Source organism: Camelus dromedarius, chromosome 11 (genome assembly GCF_036321535.1).
Source record: "Camelus dromedarius isolate mCamDro1 chromosome 11, mCamDro1.pat, whole genome shotgun sequence".
NCBI lineage: Eukaryota > Metazoa > Chordata > Mammalia > Artiodactyla > Camelidae > Camelus > Camelus dromedarius.
Window position 1 is genome coordinate 57,736,855 of NC_087446.1, and position 24,889 is coordinate 57,761,743.

General features: G+C 33.3%; 3 protein-coding genes across 3 annotated transcripts; all 3 read left to right on the forward strand.

The window, feature by feature from the left end:
• The first annotated feature begins 2,981 nt into the window (after window positions 1–2,981).
• On the forward strand, window positions 2,982–3,908 carry LOC105101021 (olfactory receptor 6C76). The gene has a single exon (XM_010994108.3). It carries the CDS (start codon window positions 2,982–2,984, stop codon window positions 3,906–3,908), a length of 927 nt encoding a protein of 308 aa, XP_010992410.1.
• An 8,573-nt stretch (window positions 3,909–12,481) lies between these two features.
• LOC105101020 (olfactory receptor 6C65) lies at window positions 12,482–13,493 on the forward strand. Its single transcript, XM_010994107.3, is given in 2 exon segments — window positions 12,482–12,790; window positions 12,792–13,493. Coding segments are annotated over 2 exon segments (1,011 nt in total).
• A 6,022-nt stretch (window positions 13,494–19,515) lies between these two features.
• On the forward strand, window positions 19,516–20,536 carry LOC105100977 (olfactory receptor 6C76). The gene has a single exon (XM_010994064.3). It carries the CDS (start codon window positions 19,595–19,597, stop codon window positions 20,534–20,536), a length of 942 nt encoding a protein of 313 aa, XP_010992366.2. The 5' UTR covers window positions 19,516–19,594.
• The last annotated feature ends 4,353 nt before the right edge of the window (window positions 20,537–24,889 follow it).

Genomic DNA, 24,889 nt, shown 5'->3' on the forward strand with positions numbered 1-24,889 from the left:
CCTGGGCATATATCCAGAGGGAACTCGAATTGGAAAAGATACACATACACACAATGTTCACAGCAGCACTATATACAATAGCCAAGACGTGGAAGCAATCTAAATGTCCATTGACAGATGACTGGATAAAGAAGTGATTCATATAGACACACACACACACACACACACACAATGAAATACTACTAAGCCATAAAAGAATGAAATAATGCCATTTGCAGCAACATGGATGGACCTAGAGATTATCATACTATGTGAAGTAGGTCAGAGACAACTATCATATGACATCACTTATATGTGGAATCTTAAAAAACGATACAAATGAACTTATTTACAAAAGAAAAAGAGGCTCACAGATATAGAAAACAAATTTATAGTTATCAAAGAGAAGGGAGGGAAGGAGAAGTAAATAAGGAGTTAGGAATTAATGGATACAAACGGCTATATATAAAACAGATAAACAACAAGGTTCTACTGTATAGCACAGGGAACTACATTCAGTATCTTACAATAACCTATAATATAAAGAATTTATACGTATTATGTATAACTGAATCACTACATTGTATACTAGAAACTAACACAACACTGCAAATCAACTATACCTCAATAAAAGAAATAAAAATGAAACAGTACACAAATTTTGCCTGCTTCATTTTCTAATGTGAAGGAAGCACTATTTAATGAAATTTTTCAGACAACCAACTTCATGGGTTTTATGTGTGTATTATTAGTCTCTCAGTTTTTGTTGCATCTTGTTGTATGTGCCTATCCACTAGCTATAGCTTACCTAAAATAGGCGCTCAATATATTTACTAGCAAATTTATAACAAATAAAACCTTTGAATAGCACATTTTATATTCTTGTGGCCCTTCTCTTGCTATTTTTGGCTTCTTCACAAGTTTACATTTTTAATTAAAATATATTGCCTTGGCAGAAATTAATTTCAAGTAAAAATAAAACAACATTGACAATATGAAATCCAAAATTTCAAAGACTGCTATTTCCTCATTGTTGTTCTTTGCATTATACACCTCTCTGACATTTAAGGTTTTTAAAAAATATTTTCCCAAAGATACTTAATTAAAATTATTCAACTAAATTTGGGATGAACTAATCAGCACCATCTCTCTCCAGAGGCATTTTAATTGTTTCACTGCGAGAATCCCCTGTGACTGTTTTGAGGGAAAAATGGATAAAACCAGTCTGTTTGTTTCGGAAACAATAGTTAGAAACCCTAGTCTTCCCACTGGAAAGTAAAGAAAGTAAAACAAAAATTAGAAGCCATCTTTCTTTCAAAAGTTACTCAGAACCAAGGAAGATACTGTATCACTAGGTCTTTCTTTCATCTAAGGTTAGGACGTTGCCACTGAATGGAAATCTGGGGAAAGGAGAGGGAAATGGCCTTGGGCTGTGCAACTTGGAATTGTTCTTTACATTCCAAGGATTTTCCTTCTCTCAAATTTCTACTCAAATGCCATGCAGCTCGCCTCTTTTCCACAGCTATTACTTCTTGACTCTCACTCAAGAAGGTCTGAGCTGTCTCCCTGTGAACTAAGAGCTTCACTTAATTAACCAGCAAAATATATAACTTTAGCACCTCTATTTGCCAGTTTCACTGAAGTAACTACTGCCCTGATGCTACTTTTTTTTTTTTCTTTTTTTAATCTATTTAGTTTTTTGAGAGTTTTACCCACATTCCAGGAAAGTGTGCTCTCTGGTTCTGCTGTGTAACCAGTTAAAACCTTAGGACAGTGGTCCATTTTGCTGCAATTCTCTCCCACTTCCAGGGCTTCTAGCTTTACTCCTAAACAACGAGTTAGTACCAGAGACATTGTTACTCAATAAAAAAAACTTTGCAATACTACCTGAGTCTCAGACGTTCAGACTTTACATGAATGGACTACTTGGGACAACCCACAGAGCTTCTGCTACCATGTCACCAACCCTTTCCTGCAGCACAATCTTCAGAACCTCTTGAATACTCGGCCTGCCATCTGAATGTAACACCTTCTACCAGCTAGTGGGACTATGTCACCTTTCTGTCTGGGCCTTCTCAACTTCAGGAATAAGCTTTCTCCTGGATTATTCTTTAGTATGTTCCACCTCACTCTATGCAACCAAGATCATTCGGCCAAATTCCACCTACACACTATGTAAGTATGTTATTGCATAAGAAAATCAAAGGCAGGAACAAGTTGTGAAGTCTATGCATACTCCAAAGTTAAAGCACCACACACTGACACACAGTTGAAGTAAAGTAACAGAATATTTGGGTTTGAAAAGTCAAATTGCTACCACATGGGCTTATGTAATGGTAAGCATATTTTTCATGTCTCACCTCATTCATTTTTCCATTTTCTAATCAATTTATAACTTAGATCAACTAACTTTGGTTGTAAGAATCTCTTCTTAAAAAGCAATAGATTACTATTTAATTCAGAAAAGAAAAACTTTAAGTTCTGAGTTTGTTTAGGAGAATATAAATATCAATTTTGATGGCCCTGAGTCTTTCAGAAAGTTATTAATTATCCATGTAGCCAGGAATAACATTAAAAATTTTGAAAAAACTACAGAAAATAACAAATTTAAAAGGTTTCATATTCAGAAAAATCATTAGAACATGTGGTCACTGAACATTATAACATTTTATAGAGTTCTGCTTAATTTCTTCACACATACAACTTTTAAAAGAAAGTAAAACACATTTGATAAGTATATTTTTCTTATTCATATAAGATTATTAGACTTATCAAGTGACTTACTCAATATTATATGGCTAGTGATCTACAGATGTAAGAGTTTTTTTTATCCTGGTTTACATATATTTTCAAAATTCAGTACAACTTGGTGTTTAATTTATTGGTTCATTATAGTATATATTTCTTAAACCAGCAGAGATGATAAAAAAAGTAACCCTGCACTCACTAAATCTTTGTTTCTTATTTGCATTTACAGACCAGGAAGAAGTCAGCAATAAGAAATGAAAAATCACACGTCTGTGAAAGAGTTCATTCTTCTCGGATTAACAGATGACCCAGAGCTAAATATTCTCATTTTTCTATTTCTATTTTTCACATATACACTGAGTATAACTGGAAACTTGACAATCATCACCCTCACTCTGATAGATTCCCACCTCAAAACTCCCATGTATTTATTCCTTAGGAATTTCTCTTTCCTAGAAATCTCATTCACAACAGTTTGTATTCCTAGATTTCTGGTCAGCATTGTAACAGGGGATATGACCATTTCCTATAATTCCTGCATGGCCCAGGTGTTTTTTTTCATACTCCTTGGTTCAACGGAATTTTTCCTTTTGACTGCGATGTCCTATGATCGGTATGTGGCTATCTGCAAGCCACTGCATTACACAACCATAATGAACAGCAGAATCTGCAACCAGCTTGTCATTGGTTCTTGGCTGGCTGGATTTCTCATCATCTTTCCACCTGTGATCATGGGACTTCAGCTGGATTTCTGTGACTCCAACATTGACCACTTCACCTGTGATTCTTCTCCTATGCTACTGATCTCCTGCACGGACACAGCACTCCTAGAGCTCATGGGATTTTTCCTGGCAGTATTCACGCTCATGGTAACCTTAACATTAGTGATCCTTTCCTATGTATTCATCCTTAAAACAATTCTGAGGATTCCCTCTGCTGAGCAAAGGAAAAAGGCCTTTTCTACATGTTCCTCACACATGATCGTTGTCTCCATTTCTTATGGAAGTTGCATTTTCATGTATGTCAAAACTTCAGCAAAAGAAGGAGTGGCTTTGAACAAGGGTATAGCAGTGCTCAATACCTCTGTTGCCCCAGTGCTAAATCCTTTTATTTATTCCCTGAGGAACCAGCAGGTCAAGCAGTCCTTTAAGAACTTGGCCAAAAAAATGCTTCTCAAATAAATTTTAATCATAAAGAAATTCATGACCTGAACTTTAAATGAACCTTATGTCTAACACAATTATTAACATCATTATATTTTTCCATCCACTACTATATTCAACTTCCTTTCCCCTCAGGTTTTATTTTCCATGTATCCCATTTTCACCTCATTTGATTCAACTATTTTTCTATATTGAAATGCCCTGAAAAATTTTTAAGCATGAGTGATTTGATGTCACAAAGTGAGAATGACATTTAATAAAAATTCCAGAACTGAGTTCTAATAATCACCGAAGAACTTTCCCTTTGGGCATCAATCAAGAGCTAAATAAAAGTTACTGTCACACAATTTGAAAAAAATTATTTCTCCCAGTACATAAGATTGAAATAAACCTGTCTGTGAGGTAAAGCCTCCTACGTCTAGTGTGCTTCTATTTATCCTTGTATCTTACATTATAAATGTTGATCTATGCTATTTGGGGCATAGGGATTATACTCATTGCGAAGTCCATGCTTCAATATTATAACATACTTAGTGTTTTTTTGGACAAAATTCCAAAGTTACTACAAGTGTAGTGTTGACATTTCAGTAAAACCCCGATATCCTCACCATGAAGCACCTCTAATGAACTACAGGGATGATTGCTCCATGGCCCATTATTTTCTTTTAATTTGCCAGTGATGAGTCTGGGGCTCATCTCAGGCTCCTATGGAAAGAACCTGGCATGCCTTTTCCTTCTTAAGATTCAGTTTCCTCTGATTTTTTTTGGCAATTAAAACCATATGCTTTTTCTCTCCCAGGCAATTTTCAAAATTTCTGATACACTGATGATATCCTAAAATGTTTTCCAGCATTTGTATGATTTCATTCTTTTAAAATATATATATATATATATATACACACACACGTATATTTCAGAATTTTTATGGACATTGGACGATGTAGATTTAAGAATGTTTGCATTGCCCAACTTTGACATAAATCTTTTCTATAAGAAGTTCTTAATTCTAGCTGTATGCTTATAAGAATAAATCTTTGTTTAGTATTTATCCATTTGCTTCTTTATTACATTGTTCTACAAGGGATGCATGAACACATGAAATAATTTAATTTCAATTAGAACACTTTCCCTTAATGGATTCTCAATGCTTAGGTCTTTTTCCTTACCATTAAGAAACAAAATGAGTTCTTCTAACAAGTGTTAAGAGAAACAGGATTACACACATAATCAAAAACAGGTGAAAATTAACAAATTCTGGGTATGAATGTCTAAATCATTCATATATTTACATTTTCATATCTCAGCAAAAACATTTACTACATCTTCTTGTAAAAAGTGTTTTGCTCAATTTGATAATAACTTCAGTTAGAACTGGATGTATACTGGACTCTTTTCTTAGGCATCATAGGTGTGAATTTTCTAGCTATTCCAGTATTATGTTTTTGTTTATCTCTTTGCTTTACAAGACTTTTTATTTTTCAGTTGTTGCTTTGGAGATTCTACATAAATATAAATACTTCCTTTGCACTTGTTGATGTAGATATGACTCAGGTAATGTGATGCTCAATAATGTCCAGATCCTTCAGTGCATATGAGTAGAGAAACAGTGTGCTGGTGACTGTTTAACAACCAGTTCTCATAAAAAAATACACAGACATATTATAAATTTTACTAATATACAACATACAACAAAACATACAACAAACTTCATTGCAAATTCTGTGTGCCCAAAGGATTTTCACAGAATGATTTCATTGATTTTTACCTCACTCATGTCCATAATCAACCTATGGTTGCCAATCAATCACAATTTGACAAATAGATTTGAATTTGACACCACCATTCAAATGCACAATTATAGTCATAAGTTTCAATACACTCAATAACTGGTAGAAAAAGTTTTTTAAAAATTGTAAATATATGGAAGACTTGAACAACCTTATCAAATGGACCTAATTTATATTTTTAGAATATTCCACTCAATATTAAAAGAATACTCAATCTTTCCAATATCACACAAAACATTATCTAATAGACCATACTCTGGGATACAAAAGGTCTCAAGAAATTTACAAGATTCAAGCCATACATTGAATGTTTACTGAATACTGTGCAATTAGAAGTCAATATGGAAAACTATGTGGAAAATTCACTAATATTTGAAAACAAAATAATATGTTACTATGTAATCTATGGGCTAAAGGAAATCAAAGAAAAATTAAAATACAGTTTAAACAAACTGAACGTGAAATAACATATCAAAATTTTTAGAATGCAGCTAAAGCATTATTTACTTTTTAAGATTCTTAATTTGAATTTAAGATTCTAAAATTATATTGGAAAAGAAGGAAAGTCTCAATCAACGGCCTCACCTTCCACCTCTATGAACTAGAAAAATAAGAGAGTAAATCAAACAGAGTAACCTGATGAAAGGGAATAATACGGATCAGTGTGGAAATCAATGAAACAGGACACAGAAAAGTAAATAAGAAAATATCAATAAAAACAAAATCTAGTTCTTTGAGAATATCATTAAAATTGATAAATTTCTAGATGAGGAAAAATACAAAGATACAAATTACCAGTATCAATGAAGAGTAACTTTGTATCACTGATATTTTATACTTATTGAGGATAACATGGAGATTTTGAACAATTTTAGGCGTATTAATTAAAAAATGTAAATGAAATGGGAAAATTCCTTGAAAGACATAATAAAAGCTCACTCAAGAAAAACAATAGGTATAATTGGCCTATACGTATTGCAGAAATTGAACTTACAATTAAGAAACATTCTACAAAGAAAACTCCACATTCACTGGTAAATGCTACAAAATATTTAAGGAAGTAATACTAGTAATTGTTCACAAATTCTCCCAGAATATATTAGAATAAGGAATGGTTTCCCACTTAACCTTTGAGGACAGAATTATCCTGAGAGCAAAACCAGAAAACAGACATTATTAGGAAAAAATAGTGGCTAATCTTACTCATGAATATAGTTGAAATACTTAAAAGTAAATGGCAAATAAGTCTAATAATGTGTAAGAGTTTAATTCATTTTAGTCAACTAGAGTTCATCTCAACAGTTGCAGGAAAACAACTGAAAATGTTTAACATGCCTATCTGACAAAACTCTCAGCAAGTAGATCTAATAAATGGGAAATAGCAAAGGACATATAAAATATAGTAAAAGAGAAAAAGAAACTATAGCTAACATCTTACTTCACTGTGAAAACCTCAAGCATCTCAACCTAAGAAAAAAAATAAGTCACGATGTTCACTCTTACTACTTCTACTTAACATTGTACTGTAGATTCTAATTTATGTAATAAATTAAAAAATAAATAAAATATAAAAGCATTCATATTGGAAAGGAAAACATAAAACTGATTTTATTTGCCAACAATGTAAGCACCTTCACAGAAAACTCTATTGACTTCCTGTTTCAGCTCCAACATGTAAAGAGCTTGGAAAGTGTAACCTCTGCTTTACGAAAAGAAAAAGGTGAAAAACTCAATATTAATAACTTCATTTGGATCCATCAGAGAAGTAAAGTTGCTGGGTAAATCGCACCCTGAAATCTGGAGAAACAGGAAATCCAGAGTCACAGTTGAGATCTACTTGCTCAGAACATGTTACTAAAATCGTAAGTGGGTAGGAACACTACAATAGTAATTGTGACAAATTACTGGAACTGAGCACTTACTGCATGAAAGTAAGAATTACCTAAGGATTATCATAGAAAGGGGTTCCCCACCAGGTTCTTAAGGTGAAGATCTGAGAAAAGTCTCATCCTGGTTCAGGCAAGAAAGGGAAAGAGTAACCATTCTGAAACAACCTCAGAATATTCTTCACACAGAGGTCTATACCAATGGAAAAGATTTTACCAGAAACATTTATGAAGGCCCAGAAACACAAGCCCACTAAAAAACTAAGATTTAATCATAGGATCATAGAATGCTATCCTCCTGCCGCAATTTAGAACCACACCAACAAAAATCAAAGTATCTCGCCCAAAACACTTAATAATTTCAGAGGGAAATCTTTAGAATGGAGATCTAGGAGATACCATTAACCAAGTTTAACAAAGTTAATATCAGTAATAAGATTTACAGATATCATATATCTGACAAACAAAATTGGGATGCATTCTACAAAATACTTGATCAATACTCTTCAAATACATAAGGTCATGAAAAACAAGGGAAGAATTAGGAACTTTCACAGGTTGGGAAAAGTTAGGAACATGATCTCTAATACAATGAAGGATTAAGGATCTGATCCTCAACAGATAAAGGGCATTGATCGAAAAACTGACAAAATCCAAGTTAAGTCTGTAATTTAATTATTAGTATCATACCAAAATTAATTTCTTAGTTTTGATAATATTCTATGGTTAAATAAGATGCTGTACTTAGAGGAAGATGAGTAAAATATATGAAGAAATTCTGTACTATTTTTGTGAGTCTTTTAAAACTAAAATTATTGTAAAATAAAGGCTCTTTAAAATCTGGTGCCTAATCCCATCTTCCTAAATGCAAGAAATATTCTACTAGCCTTGGATAACCTCATAAAATGGTTTGTGCTGTGGTTACACCACCTCCCTCTTATTCAAAGTCATGTCGGTTGATTCCTTATCCACTCATCCATCAATGGACACCTAGGTTGTTACAATGCTTGACTAAATGTAAATAATGCTGCAATAAACACAGGAGTGCAGGTATCTTTTCAAGTTAGTGTTTTTATTTTCTTCAGATAAATATCCAGAAATAGAATTGCTGGATGGTATGGTAGTTCTATTTTTAGCTTTTGAAGACTTTCCATACGGTTTTCCATAGTGGTTGCATCAATTTACATTCCCACCAACAGTGCACAAGAGTTCTCTATTCTCTACATCCTCTCCAATAGTGGTTATTTCTTATCTTGTTGATAATAGCCATTCTAACAAAGTATGAGGTGACATCTCATTGTGGTTTTGATTTGCATTCCCTATTGATTAGTGATACTGAGCACCTTTTCATGTACCTGTTGGCCATGTGTATGTGTTCTTTGGAAAAATGTCTATTAAGACCCTCTGACCATTTTTAATTTGGATTTGTTTGTTTTTTGCTATTCAGTTGTATAAGTTTTTCATATATTTTGGATATTGACCCCTTATCAGGTATAAGGTTTGCAAATATCTTCTCCCATTCTGTAGGTTGCCTATTCATTTCGTTGACTGGTTATTTTGCTGTGCAGAAGCATTTTAGTTTGATATCGTCTCACTTGTTTATTTCTGTTTTTCTTGCTCTGCCAAAAAAGTGTTGCCAAGACCAATGCCAAGGAGCTTTTCCCCTGTTTTCTTCCTTTTCTTTTATGACTCATTTGTGAAAAAGTGACTTTAAAATAATGGACAAAAATATTCTTTCCAAGGGCATTTTTTTTTCAGAGATTCAGTTCTGTACCGCTTCTTAAGGGACGGGAAGGGAAGGGAAGGGAAGGGAAGGGAAGGGAAGGGAAGGGAAGGGAAGGGAAGGGAAGGGAAGGAAAAAATTTAAATTCAGTCAAATATCACTGAGTATATCCACTCTTCAAAGATTAGAGATTTCCTGGTTGATAATGGTGTAAGAGTAACATAACTCCTTCAGAGAAACTCATACTATTAGGTTTTATATTGTCTTTACCACTGCCTCATAATAGAGCACTATTTACCAAAAGCATTACTTCTAGCCTACAAATCCTCCCTATTATGCAAAGTAACAGCTATTATTTTTAGCTTTGAGTTTCATTGTAGAGTACAGACCACGTAGTCTGGCATCCCCATGACACTATTAATTGAAGCCTGGAATCCACTATGCTAATGACCTAACTATAATTAAAGTATAGCATACCCAATCTTGGATCATATAGTTAATCTATTCTAAATCCAAGTATGCAACTATTTATTTTAAGAAATCTGTAATACTTTGTTAAATTTCTCAACTAAAAATGCACGGCCTTCCCTAAAGAGAAACTCAGTTGTGCTCAACAAAATACTTCTTCATTGTTTGTACTATAGAACCACCTAGATTAGGATTTCTTCTGAGTCCTAATTAAATTTTGACCTCATATGCATGTTTTCTCATTGAAATTTGCAAGAAAGCCAATGATAGTCTTTCTTCATTTAAAATAATAATCAGAAAAATAATTTGAAAAATAAGGAAGAGATAATGTTTCCATCCGTTTTTCCCTTTGTTCCATGGAAAGTTCAATATTATAGGTAGAATTCTAAATCCCTCCAATACTTAATGGCTCCCAAGGGAACTCAATTAAAAAGTGTCACTAAAATTAATTGCATTGTAGATGTACTAGTTTTCCTGTCTCCAGAGAGGTTTCGTTTATGTTTCCATCAAAAGCAAACTCTTCTGTTAACATTATACTCAAAAATATATAAAATGTGTCTGTTTCTTTTGGAGAAAACCTTTTTGGAAAATCTGTATCACTGAGCAGTATCAGAAAAGTCATGAAACACATGACATTTAAAATCCAAAACAAAATATTTTTGCAAGTTTGCTCACTGGATTTTTCTCATCCTCAAAGATTGAGTATTTGACTGAGAAAAGGATGGTTTATGATAAAGAAAATCTGAATAAAATCTTTACATTTTAAATAGTGAATGCAGAAATGTGAATTAGTTTTATAAAATGTGTAAAAATGAGGGAAGCCTTTTCTAAGAAATTATGTTGCTCTTACTATAGATAATTAGAAAAATATTTATGTTTAAGCTATGACTCAGATCCATCAAGGACTCTCATAAATGTGAGTATGTTTCTTCTTTAGCCACATCTTTAATTATCTTTCTAAATCATGTAACTCTAACAATTGCTCTCTTTGAATTGTAGCATGAGGGCATTTTGTCAATTCTTGCATTATTTTCTCTGCCTATAGCATCCTAAATTTGTCACAGCCGAACTTATAAATGTATCATAAGCTGCATTCTGCCTCAGGAGGGAGCCAGGTAGCATATTTTTAGCCAAATCTAAACGTGTGTGACCAAACATAATCACACCAGCCACAGGATCCATTAACCCACACTTTTGTGACCTGCACATTCCTATTAACACACATTTTGAGTCTGTTATTAAATCAGACTACCCTCATAGTTCATCCAATTACAACCAGTCTGGTTTCTCTCTTTTTAGTACTAGTAGCAGCACATCACTACACAGATAAATACCTTTCAAGATATTGAGCATCTACCTCACTGGGATTCCAAAACTCTCCTTAGCAAAAGTTCCCATTCTTGACACACATGGATATTCGTATCTTTATCTTTCAGGACTGACTGTTTCAGAATAATTGATATATGAATGCAGAGCGAAATACATCCAGCTAAAGAAACCTCTGGGTTTTGAAGCCAATTCAAATCTGGGCTGCATACACATTATTTGGTCATTAATTTGTTCTTTAATTCATTAAAGAAATTGAATAAGAATCAGTGTGAAAACATGAGGAATGGTGCAGCAGAAGACAGACATGGAAGCTAACCTATCTGTATATACCTCTTATGTGACCTCAGGTAACCCTTCTGCACAATTTCCTCATCTGCAAAATGAATCTCTTAATAGGACCTACCAAAGGCGTTTTTAGGCACAGGGTAAAAGGCTATTTCGATCTTTACTATAATATTAATAATATGGATAATAATAATAACAATAATAATCAATAATAAAAATGCATTATATTTTTATATGATTAATTATTGCTATTATTGCTGCTATTATCTTTCTTCCAATATACTTTCTTTCCCTATCACATCCTCAGAAACTAGTCTGATAAACAATAAAGTTACCAGATTATTATTATTTTTGAAAGCAGAGCTTGATAAAGGCTGTTATGCAATAACTTCCTGAAATAATTAATCTTAAAGAAAGTAGTATGATCTTTCATTGTTGACATGATTGATTATATTTAAGGAATCCAACTGGAATTTTTATCCTATGACTTTATTTATTGATAAGGGTTGGCATTGTACTTATGCCACCTTTAGTCAGAGGAGTGAGTAGAGTCAAGTTGGGATAAAGCAAAAGGGAATTAATTTCAATGAACTGCCCATAAATATTGTATTTTCTGTTTAAATTTTTACTATGAGTAGAAACCAAAACCTACAAAAAGACCGCATCCTGATTCAAAAGTAAGTTTTCCAAAAGCAAAATTAGCATACAGAATTTTATGGGTATTAAGTCTTCAAAAATACTATTTATTCGATATATATTAATCTTCCCAACGAAGTAAACTAAGTATTTATCATTATTACCTACTTTTATGACTGTAAAAAAACAACTTTATGTATGTTAAGTAAGTAATCAAAAATACACAGCAGAGAATTATCAAAGCTGAGATTAAACTCTTGAGTTTTTAAAGTAATAAAACATTAATTTTTCCCCATTAAATAAATTCCAATATGAGTTTGCAATTCTGACGGATAAGTATTTTGTCACTTCACATTACTGTATGCTTTATTGTTCTTTGTGTAGAATAAGAGCACTACAAATGTATTTGAGATCACACCGGGAGTTGATACCCACTCTTATTTTTACCTACAGACCTGCAGAATCCAGAATTTAGTCATGCCAAATAAAACATCCATTAGAGAATTCATTCTTCTGGGACTTACAGATGACCCAGAATTACAAGCTGTGATATTCTTCTTTATGTTGTTCACCTACTTACTGAGTGTAAGTGGAAACATGACCATCATCATGTTAACACTGTCAAACGTCTGTTTGAAGACTCCCATGTATTTCTTCCTCAGCAATTTCTCCTTCTTAGAAATTTCATTCACAACAGTCTGTATTCCTAGCTTTCTGATCAGCATCGCTACAGGAGACACAAGCATTTCCTATAATGCTTGTATGACACAAGTATTTTTTTTTAATCCTTCTCGGCTCGACAGAGTTTTTTCTTCTGGCTGTGATGTCTTATGATCGCTACGTGGCCATCTGCAAACCTCTGCATTACACAACTATCATGAGTAACAAAGTCTGCAACCAGCTTGTAATCAGCTCCTGGCTGGCTGGTTTCCTCATTATCTTTCCCCCGGTGATAATGGGCCTCCAGCTAGATTTCTGTGACTCCAACATTATTGACCACTTCACCTGTGACTCTTCTCCTATGCTGCTGATTGCCTGCACAGACACAAAGTTTCTAGAGCTTCTGGCATTTTTCTTAGCAGTATTCACACTCATGGTAACTCTGGCCTTGGTGATTCTCTCGTACACACTCATTCTTAGAACAATTCTGGAGATCCCCTCTGCCCAGCAAAGGAAAAAGGCATTTTCTACTTGTTCCTCCCATATGATTGTGGTTTCCATTTCTTACGGGAGTTGCATTTTCATGTATGTAAAAACATCTGCAAAAGATGGTGTGGCTTTGAGCAAAGGGGTAGCGGTACTCAATACCTCTGTTGCTCCCATGCTCAATCCCTTCATTTACACCTTAAGGAACCAGCAGGTAAAACAGGCCCTTCGGGATTTTTACCAAAAAAATGCTATTATCAAACAAGCACTCATCATCATGAAATCTGTAGCTAAAACCACAGATGAACCACATATAAATACAAATCATTGTTCTAGGTGGTAGGTATACAGAAGGGAATAAAAATAAAGCACACAAAACTCTTGCTATCCTAGATCTTACTTCTAGTTAGAGAACACACACATTAAACAGCCAACATAATAGAAAAGTAAATTATCTAGGATTTTCGTTAAGTGAAAATGCTATGAACAAAACTGAAATACTTTAGGGAAAGGAGGGTAGAATTCAAATTAAATAGGGTGGTCAAACATTTCACTTTGTCATTTTATAGCTCCTTTTTAATTTCATTTTCTACCTCTAATAAAAGTATTTCTCTGTATTCATTATCTTTTTTTTCCCCTGTAATTTTCCCAGGTCCATGTTTCATCTATTTCACACATGTCAAACATGGGGAGATTGTGCGGTGTCACTTTTCTTTGAAAAGATAACTAGCAAAGCTCTGGATATCTTACTCAAATCCTAAATGAAAATAAATGGTCCAAAATAAAATTCATGGCAACCCACTGGTAATGAATGGTATGGAACCTAACTTCAAGGCTTAGAAAATCATGCTTTATGACTATTTCTATCAAAGGGTTCTGTCCCCCCCTACTCTTATTTCCTTATTCTACTTGAGTCAGATATTCAGAATCTGTAAAGGGAAAAACTGATAAGCAATTATCTTCTACTGGGAGGATGGGGTATTTCAAGCTGTCCAGGTCACTTTCCTCCATCTCTGCTTCATCAGTTCTATTTCTCTATATCTGTCCAGGTTACACACTTCCTATTAAACAATAAACAGGAATCGCTACTAATCATTAATTATAAGTGGTTATTAAGAAGTTATTAATTACTAATTATTAGGAATGACTGCTTTTACACTACATGCAGTGACTTTTTTTGACATACCATATTATCAGAAAACTTTCTATTAAATAGACAGAGGTGGGTATTCACAAGATCTCAGTCCATGAAACTACTGCAAATCACTGCAGGATATTTACACACCTATTTAACATGCACATAAGGATCAGAGAGCACAATTTTATTGGTACTCAAGCAAATAAGGAAAATTCAAAGGCAACTCATGTATCTTGGTTGTTTTCAAACAATCACTCTAAGTAGCTCATGCTATTTAAATAGGAAGAATGAAAATGTTAGATTAAATATGAAAATCAGTACCCTGAAAATTAAAAACAAAAAATTCAATATGTGAAAAACCTGAAGAAAACAAAGATGATATGAAATTAATAAAAAATTAAGAAAACAGTAAGATGAAAATAAAAGTTAACACTAAAAAAACTTTGGAATTCTAGTATCATTTAAAATGTTTAGGTAAACAAAAATATTATAAAGTTATAACATTCTAAATGCTGACAAAACAGTAATATTGTATAATTATATGATACTAGTATAATTATGGTACTATGTGCAATTATATAAAATACATTCTTGACATTTTTAGGATGTAGTATTATTAGCAAATATTCATGACAATGAATGATCTGAATATATATTTTCATTACGAAAGTAGTTACAGAAAAAAACATACAAAGTTTGAAGAGCTGTGGCTCCAAAACATTCCCAAGACTTGTTAATATCTTATTAGGTGCATAAACTTTACATAAACCATTTAAAGTTTGTGTGTGCGTGATTCCACAAATTCTAGTTTATTAATGTGTGGCAGAGTTCACTTACCAGAGCACAGTGGAAGGAACTAAAAATCCTAGTAAAATGAAAAACTAGGCTTGATGCTTTATATAAGTTTTGACTTTTGATACTTAAAAACAGATTCTGTAATGCTATATTTTTGTAGAACATTGGTGTGGGGGTATCATTTTTAAATGATTGAGAGGAGTTAAAAATAATTTTCTAGTCTCAAGGATCAAAGTAACTGTAAGTGTTTAGAATAACAGAATTTTCCATTTAGAGGGGATTACAGATACATTCTCTTTCAGGGATAGCAAAAGAGACATGATGCGACCCTCCCTTCCCTATGGCTATGGCAAATAGTTGCAAATAGTTTGCATAATTATTTCCTGAAGAATGAAGCTATGACCTCAGAATCCTTCTCAACAACAGTGCCAACATCATAAGAGTCATCAATGAGATGAGATTTATTTGTACTCTTGATATAGTGCAACTTTCTCACTTGTGAGATAAAGAAAGTGAAACCCAGAAAGGGGAGGGACTTCTCCCAGGGAACTCAGTGAATCAGTGCAAATGTAGATCTACATCCCAATTCAGTTAACTTTCCATACACCATGCTGCCTACCAACTTCTTCCTTGCCTGGTCATGGCTCCTAAAATAATTAATGCTTTCCAAACAAATCATACATGCCAAAGACTAGGAGCATTTTATAGTAGCACCTAGAACATCAAACCCAGCAAGAAGATGCAAGGTATATAATTTCCCCCAAGTTGACATAAGAGCATCCTTCTCCCAGTTACCATGAAATGTTTTCTGACAGCCAATCATTATCTTAAACTCATCAGGCTTTTTCTTGGTTATCAGCCTTATTCTCAATTCCCTGATGTGGCTTCACAGGGCACAGCTGGCAAGAATCCAACAGAAAAATGAGCTTTGCTGAAAGCTCTTCAGGCATCAGACATCCCCTGCCTACCGCTGCTTATACCTCAAGGTTGCGCAGATAAAGCTTGGAGCTGCTGGAGATGCACAGTAGGGGTTCTAAATGCTTTAATGCCTCTCTCTCTTCCTTTAAGTGCAGCTGTTTGTAGAGTTTCCCAGAGGAGAACAGGAGAGGGGCCCCTTTTGCAAAATTGTGATAAGTACCCTTAACATAAGATCTACCTTCTCACAATACACTATTGTCAATTGTAGGTACAAGGCTGTCTAGGAAATCTCCTCCCTGGTTATTAAAACTAGAATAATGTCTCTGAGGTTCATTGATAATGCAGCATGTGTCAACATTTCCCTCCTCTTTCTACGGTTGAATACCATTGCATTGTATTGTATACCACATTTTCTTTATCCATTCATTTATAAGTAAACATTTAGATTTGTTGCCATATTTTTGCTACTGGGAATTAGGCTGCAGTGAACATGGGAGTGCAGATACTTCTTTGAGATTCTGATTTCAATTCCTTGGGGTAATATACTCCAGAAGCAGAATTGCTGGATTGTACAATAATGCTGTTTATCATGTAAGAAAACAACATACTGTCATCCATAGCGATTTTACATTTCCATATTACTTTACATTCCCACAAGCAATGCACAAGGATTCCAATTTGGGCTCATTCTCCTCCATGCTTGTTATTTTCTGTTTTTGTACAAGTATATAAGTGGGTGCGGGGGGAGAAAGGTATTTTATTCTCCATCATATGTGTGAAGGATTGAGTAGTCACTTTCAGTGTGCTGTTTGTGTTAAAACAGATATTCTTATAAAAGTATGAGATACAAACAACAATTTCCCTAGAGAAATATGTAAATATGTATGAAACTGTTAAGAATGCAAAGTTGTGAGTCCTAACTCCTTTTGTGGAAATGTACCCTCAAAAGATAATAGGACGATCATGACAAGATGTATATGTGTGTCTATGCATTCAAATATTATTTATGATGGGGGAATTTTAAATGCTGAACAAAGAGATATTTTTTCATTATGGAACATCCATAAAATGAAACTGTATTTAGCCACTAAAACTGATGCTGGAAATGTATACTCTAATATCAAATGACTGCTTAAAATGAAGATTTCCTAATTAGGTATCAAGAGCTTAAAATTACAGATAACACACGAAGATAAAGTCTTTAAAATGAAAAAAGTCTTTGTTGTGATTTTTTTCCTTAAATTATATTTGTCTCCACAATGGTGATAAAGTCTCTAATAATCCAATTATTAACTAAGCCTCTGGTTTTAAAGTATCCTTGATGGTTACACAAAAAGTAATTTAAATATCTTTGTTTTCACTTATCAAACATGTTCAACAAGGTACCATTTCAAAGAAGTTATATTTCTCAGCACTGCACTTATCCACTGTGGAATGAATTGTGCCTGATTTGCTCATCAGTAAGAACAGCTTTGGTACATATTAAAATATATCTTGGATTTTACACTAATATGTTGGATATAATATAGAAACATACAGGTGGAACTTGAGTTGCTTCTAATTTTAGGTGTATACTAGTTATTAGGCTCAGCTGATGAAAGGAGAAGTACTTCCTAAGGAAATTTTAGCTGGAATGATATATCTCAAAAGACTTAAGTAATTTAAAAATTGTTTTACAGACGGTAGAACCAGTCTTTTTCCTTAATAGTCCTCTGTTTTGCCTTTCATATTTTAAGCTGATCTTCCACAGTGTTAACAATGATACATGGATCATAGGATACGAACATCAGAAAATACTGGTTTATTTTTGCTAAGCTTCCACCTCCCCAAATACCTGGCCATCATCCTGCTGGATGATCTCCTCAAACTTCTCCTGGGACACAGGTCCCATAATATCAATTAAAACATATGCACCAAAGTTGATCTTGTGCATGATTCATTAGTGCCTATTACTGTTTTCCCAAAAGTCATTAAAATTTATCTCAAAGTATATTTCAGAAGCAAAACACATAAAAGGTGCTAGGTTTACATTTTTCAAAAAGAAGATAAATGGATATGGCCCTCTGTGAAATATCAGAATAGCATATTAAAAATAGTTCTAGATTGTTTTTCTTGTATAACTTTCATCTGAAGATTTAGTGTTAAGATGGCAGGTGGGATATTGCAGGCTTCCAGATTTGGGACAAGATGGGGAAGAACATAAGGAAACTGCTCCATTAGATGTTCTGAGATGAAACATCAAGGTCTTTATGAAGGAACATACAGCTTTGTAGGAAAAGAGGGGAAAAGTTATTTCTTCATAAAAAATTAGACTACTGCTTGTCTTTTGATTTAAGATAATTGAGCACACTAGTTTGTATTCAACATTAACACTAATCACCAGTCATTTGATGGTATGTAAGTATTCTGTTTATTTTTATCTGATGTTTCAACTTCTATTCATTATAAACCATTGATTGCTACCCTCTAGTGTCTTTCTCTTTCTTTCTCTAATACGTATCTTATGCATTACATATTATATATAGTGTATATAACATATACCTATGTATGTATTAAACAGTTAAATCATTAAACTGAAATGTAAATTTTTTTAATTGTAACTTCTATCAATTAACTGAAATAGTCAGAACATGGAATGCTTTCCTGTATATTAGTACGTTTACACTTTAGAAAGACCTGATATATACTTCTGGCATGAGTGTCCAAGATAGTTCAAATAACACATGTAAAGTGTTCGCATATTTCGTATCAATTTTCCACATATGAGTACCCCTGAAATTCACTAACATATTTTGTGAGCATATTGTTTGATGCTCAACCATTAACTAGATTTTTAAAAATTATTTAATTAGGAATTAGGAATAATAAAGTGAAAAATCAATAGTTGATTGAATTTTTGTGGAAAGACACCTTTTTTAAGGAAATCAAGAAGAAAAGAAGGGATTCAGAAGCTACATTAATATATGGACATAAAATGTGCGGTGGTTAAAAAATATAGATACTATATACATAAATCACTGTTTATATGTTTATTATAAATAAAAGTTCATAATACACCATTAGAATGATTTGGTCTCATTTTTACAAAGATTTTCTACAATGGAAAGAGCAATAAGTAAACTAACAAAGGTAGTATTCACTAGTTCCCCACAAGAACATATAGAATTTTCACTAGAAAACATTAATTAGGGTTGAGTTTACCAATCATCTCCAACATCAGAAAGAATGTTATGCCTGGAAAAAATAACATTAAAAAGCATAATTTTCTCTATATTTTAGCTTAACAATGAAGTATGAGAAGCATGTTCAATCACTAGATTTCCCAAGTAACAACGGTAAGAAATGGACACAGAGTAATGTATAGCAAGGAATTCAGAGTAATAAAACTGATATTAAACAGAAAACATACCTGTAACATATATAACAGAACTGGGGAGAATGAGCAGTGTACTTATAGATGCCCAGATACTTTCTGTGAAAATACAATCATTATTTAACAAAAATAAGTGCAGCTGTTTTATGCCTGTCTAACTGACTTACTATTGTCTGTCTTTATTTTGCCACTAAGACTTGTCAAAAATCAGCCACCAGAAATGAGAAACAGAACATCAGTGACAGATTTCATCCTCCTGGGTCTGACTGATAATCCAGAAATACAGGCTGTGATTTTCTTCTTTTTATTTCTCACGTACGTGCTGAGTGTTACTGGAAATCTTACCATCATCATTCTTACTCTGCTAGATTCCCACCTGAAGACCCCCATGTATTTTTTACTCAGGAATTTCTCCTTCTTAGAAATTTCATTTACTTCTGTCTGTAATCCTAGATTTTTGATGAGCATTCTAACTGGAGACAAATCTATTTCCTATAATGCTTGTGCAGCTCAGCTCTTTTTCTTTATCCTCCTTGGTTCAACAGAGTTTTTCCTCCTGGCATCTATGTCCTATGATCGCTACGTGGCCATCTGCAAACCTCTACATTATACAACCATCATGAGCAACAAGATCTGCTACCAGCTTGTAGGCAGCTCTTGGCTGGCGGGTTTCTTGGTAATCTTTCCACCACTGGCCATGGGGCTGCAGCTGGATTTCTGTGACTCCAATGTCATTGACCACTTCACCTGTGATTCTGCTCCTATACTGCAAATCTCCTGTACAGACACAAGCATTCTAGAGCTCATGAGCTTTGTTTTAGCTGTGCTCACTCTCATGTCTACTCTGACACTGGTAGTCCTCTCCTATTCCTACATCCTCAGGACAATTCTGAGAATTCCTTCAGCTCAACAAAGAAAAAAGGCCTTTTCAACCTGCTCCTCCCATATGATTGTTGTCTCTATCTCTTACGGAAGCTGCATCTTCATGTATGTGAAAACCTCAGCAAAGGAAGGGGTTGCTTTCACAAAAGGAGTAGCTATGCTCAATACTTCTGTTGCTCCCATGCTGAATCCATTTATTTACACCTTAAGGAACCAGCAGGTGAAAAAAGCATTTAAGGATGTTATAAGAAAGATACTTTCCTCAAAATCATTGATCTGACCATAGTGTTTAACTAAATACACAGCAATTTTTAGGAAAGAATCAATAAATAATTCACTGTTTTATTTCTTCTCTCTTCTTACTTTTATCACTTCTCAGATATATAATTGTTAATGGTTTTGTGGATTCAATGTTCTTATATTACATGTTCTCCCTATATGAATTTAAGCACAAAATCATTTTGAATGATCTGTAGCATTCTCCTGTGATATAACACAGAGAAATGAGTAAAGTCAGTTCGTATATTAATGTCTTTCTTCAGATAATATGCATTGTGATGATATTTAACACAACTTAATTTACTCAAATAGCTATGGCATTAGTATTTTTAGCTATTAAATCCACATCCAAATATGTGTATAGATTTCAAGTAAAAGCATATAAAGCATATATAATACAAATACTAAAAAGAAAGACGGTGTACCAATGTTAATAATAAGGTCAAGTAATCTTTAAGATCAAATTTTAAAAATCACTAAGGAGAAAGAGAAAGACTTCACAATATCAAAATTTTCACAGCTAATATAATTCTAAATTTGTACGCCCTTAATAACAGACGATCAAAATATACAAAGCAAGATCATTAGAACTTTCAAGAGAAATAGACAAATGCACAGTGAATATTTCAACAAACTACTCTCAGTAACTGATAAAACAGACAATAACAAACATGTAAACATATGAAGCATTATCTTTAAGGATAAAAAACCTGGCAAATGTAACATACAAATCTGAACTAATTGACATATGAAAAAACACTGCATCCAACTCCAGAACTGGCATTCTGCCTATGCAAGTACTTAAAGAACATTTACTGAGGATAACCATACATGGGGCCATTAAACAAATACTAAAAATTACAAAGAAGTGAAGTCACCCACAGTATAAATTCTGACTAGAATGGCGATAAAGAAGAAAAAAAAATTGAAAACCACCATATAGTTGGAAATAATTGAATAGCATCTAAACAAAACAACGGTCAAAGAATACATCACAACAAATATTAGAAAAAAGTTTGATATGTCATACGAAAATATGAAGTACCAAATTTGTGGGATAAATATAAAATGATGATTAGTAGTATACTTGGAGTCCAAATCCTATTAGGAAAAAAAAGAATAAAACCTTGAAACCAATGATCTATGCATTAGTTCAAAGGAGTCAGGCACGACATTAAACCTAACTCAATTGGAAAGAAAAAAGTAATAAAGATTAAAGCAGAAATTACAGAAAGAGAGAAAAAGAAAATAGAGTACGAGCAGAAAATAAACTGCAAAGCAAAAAGAAACTTCTCTAAGGGGACTAATGAGTCATTAAATCTCTCTCAAGAGTGATTAAAAACAAAAAAGAAGAGAATAATCCAAACATTGTACTAGGAAATAGAGTGCACATCACTATACATAACATAGACATAAAAAGTAAGATAATTAATTAAAATTTTATCAATAAATATGTAAATACCGTTGAAATTCCCACAAAAGTATATATCTGGTACAGAGAAAGCATATAAAATCTGAATACTCATGTATTTATTAAAAACTTTGAATCCCCAATTAAAAGTCATCTGATAAAGAAACATACAGAATCTAATGGTTTTAGGGAAGTCCTTAGCATTTAAATATATAAGAAAGAATTAATACCAGTTCTACACAAGACATTTCCAGGGCATAGCTAAAGGAGTATGTACCAATTTCAAAAAATGAAAACAGTATCATCTTGACACAAGACTTGATGATGACATTATAGGGGTTTTCAATGGCTGAACAAAGAGAAGTCCACTGGAAAAGGAGCCTGTGCATAGTCTATTGTGGTCAGTTTCCTAGATACACAACAGGTCACAGAAATTAAGTGGTCCATGAACTCATCTATCTGGGATAGAGAGGGACGTGATGGGAGAGGACACACAGGAGGTTTCTTAACCTAGATTGTGAATACCTCTACGATTATACACTGTTTTGTGTACACACTAGACTTTATAAAAAATAAAAGTTTTATTTAAAGCTGTGCAATAAGACAACTCTGTGATATTGTAAATATCACTGGGGAATCCATAGAAAAATTATCATAATGTATTCATAATATGATTATATGTTTAAAAATCATAGAGAATCATTTAGAAAAAAGATGACTTGTTATAAGACATATTCATTAAGATCAAGACCTTTCCTGAACATAAAAATATTGGGTAGACAGATTACATGTCAACATAGTACATAAATTAGCACCAAAAAAAAAGGAGATGAAAAAATATCTAGTGCTAAATGTTCGTGTAGTTGCATGTGTAGTTTCTTGCTTGGTATGATTCATTCTCATCATTTCAAAACCAATATATAAAGTCACAATTTTTATAAATCTTAATCAAAATCACTGTTTTAACCCCTTCTACATCCCAGAATGAAAATCTGAATACATATTGGCATGGTAACAGCTTAAAACTATAGCATAGTTTCTCCCACAACATAAATCTTAGTAATACAACTTTATTGTACATAAAATATTAAAAATATGAAAATACACAATAATTTAAAAAACAGAAACTTGATTTAAAATGAGAATTAGGGAAAGAAATCCTTAAAGCAATGTTGGAATAACAAAAACTAAGAAGAAAAGAGATTAGGAAGGAAACTATAAAGATCAGGGAGGAAATAAATACAATAGAGATTAAAAAAAACCATAGAAAAAATCAATCAAACTAAAAGCTGGTTTTTTGAAAAAGTAAATAAAATCAACAAACCTCTGGCCAAACTCACAAAGAAGAAAAAAGAGAGAGTACAAATCAGCAAAATAAGAAAGGAAAATGGAGAAATTACAACAAATAAAATAGAAATACAGAATATCATATGAGAATATTATGAAAAACTATATGGAACCAAACTGGATAACCTAGAGGAGATGAACAAGTTTCTGGAAACATACAGTCCACCAAGACTGAACCAAGAAGAAACTGACCACGTGAACAAACCGACCACTAGAAATGAAATCGAAATAGCAATAAAAAACCTCCCTACAAATAAAAGTCCAGGACCGGACAGCTTCCCCGGGGAATTCTACCAAACATACAAAGAAGAACTCATACCAGTCCTTCTCAAACTATTCCAGAAGATTGAAAAGGAGGGAATACTCCCAAACTCATTCTATGAAGCCACCATCACCCTGATACCAAAACCAGGCAAAGACACTACCAAAAAAGAGAATTATAGGCCAGTATCACTGATGAACATAGATGTCAAAATCCTCACCAAAATATTAGCAAATAGAATCCAACAACACATAAAAAAGATTATACATCATGACCAAGTGGGGTACATCCCAGGGACACAAGGGTGGTTCAACATATGCAAATCAATCAATGTAATACATCACATCAACAACAGAAAGGACAAAAACCACATGATCATCTCAATAGATGTAGAAAAAGCATTTGATAAAATTCAAAATTCATCCATTTATGAAAAAACTCTCACCAAAGTGGGTATAGAGGGAACATATCTGAACATCATAAAAGCTATACATGACAAACCTACAGCCAGCATAGTACTCAATGGTGAAAAACTCAAAAGCTTCCCACTAAAATCTGGGACAAAACAAGGATGCCCACTATCACCACTCCTATTCAACATAATCTTGGAAGTCCTAGCCACAGCAATCTGGCAAGAGAGAGAAATAAAAGGGATCCAAATTGGAAAAGAAGAGGTAAAAGTGTCACTATATGCAGATGACATGATACTATATATAGAAAACCCTAAAAGGTCCACACAAAAACTACTAGAGCTGATTGAAGAATTCAGCAAGGTAGCAGGTTACAAGATTAACGTTCAGAAATCAGTTGCATTTCTTTACACTAACGATGAATCAACAGAAAAAGAAAGTAAAGAAACAATCCCCTTTAAAGTAGCACCCAAAGTAATAAAATACCTAGGAATAAATCTAACCAAGGAGGTGAAAGAATAATACACAGAAAACTATAAACCATTGATGAAGGAAATCAAAGAAGACTTTAAAAAATGGAAAGATATCCCATGTTCTTGGATTGGAAGAATCAATATTGTTAAAATGGTCATACTGCCCAAGACAATCTACAGATTTAATGCAATCCCTATCAAATTACCCAGGACATATTTCACAGAACTAGAAAAAATTAATAAAATTTATATGGAACCACAAAAGACCTAAAATTGCCAAAAGCATTACTGAAAAGAAAGAAAGAGGCTGGAGGAATAACTCTCTCAGACTTCAGACAATACTATAGAGCTACAGTCATCAAGACAGCATGGTATTGGTACAAAAACAGACATATAGACCGATGGAACAGAATAGAGAGTCCACAAATGAACCCACAAACTTTTGGTCAAC

Bases quoted from the DNA above. Each gene is read 5' to 3' on its own strand.
- LOC105101021 (XM_010994108.3), top strand. From the start codon at position 2,982: ATGAAAAATCACACGTCTGTGAAAGAGTTCATTCTTCTCGGATTAACA.
- LOC105100977 (XM_010994064.3), top strand. From the start codon at position 19,595: ATGAGAAACAGAACATCAGTGACAGATTTCATCCTCCTGGGTCTGACT.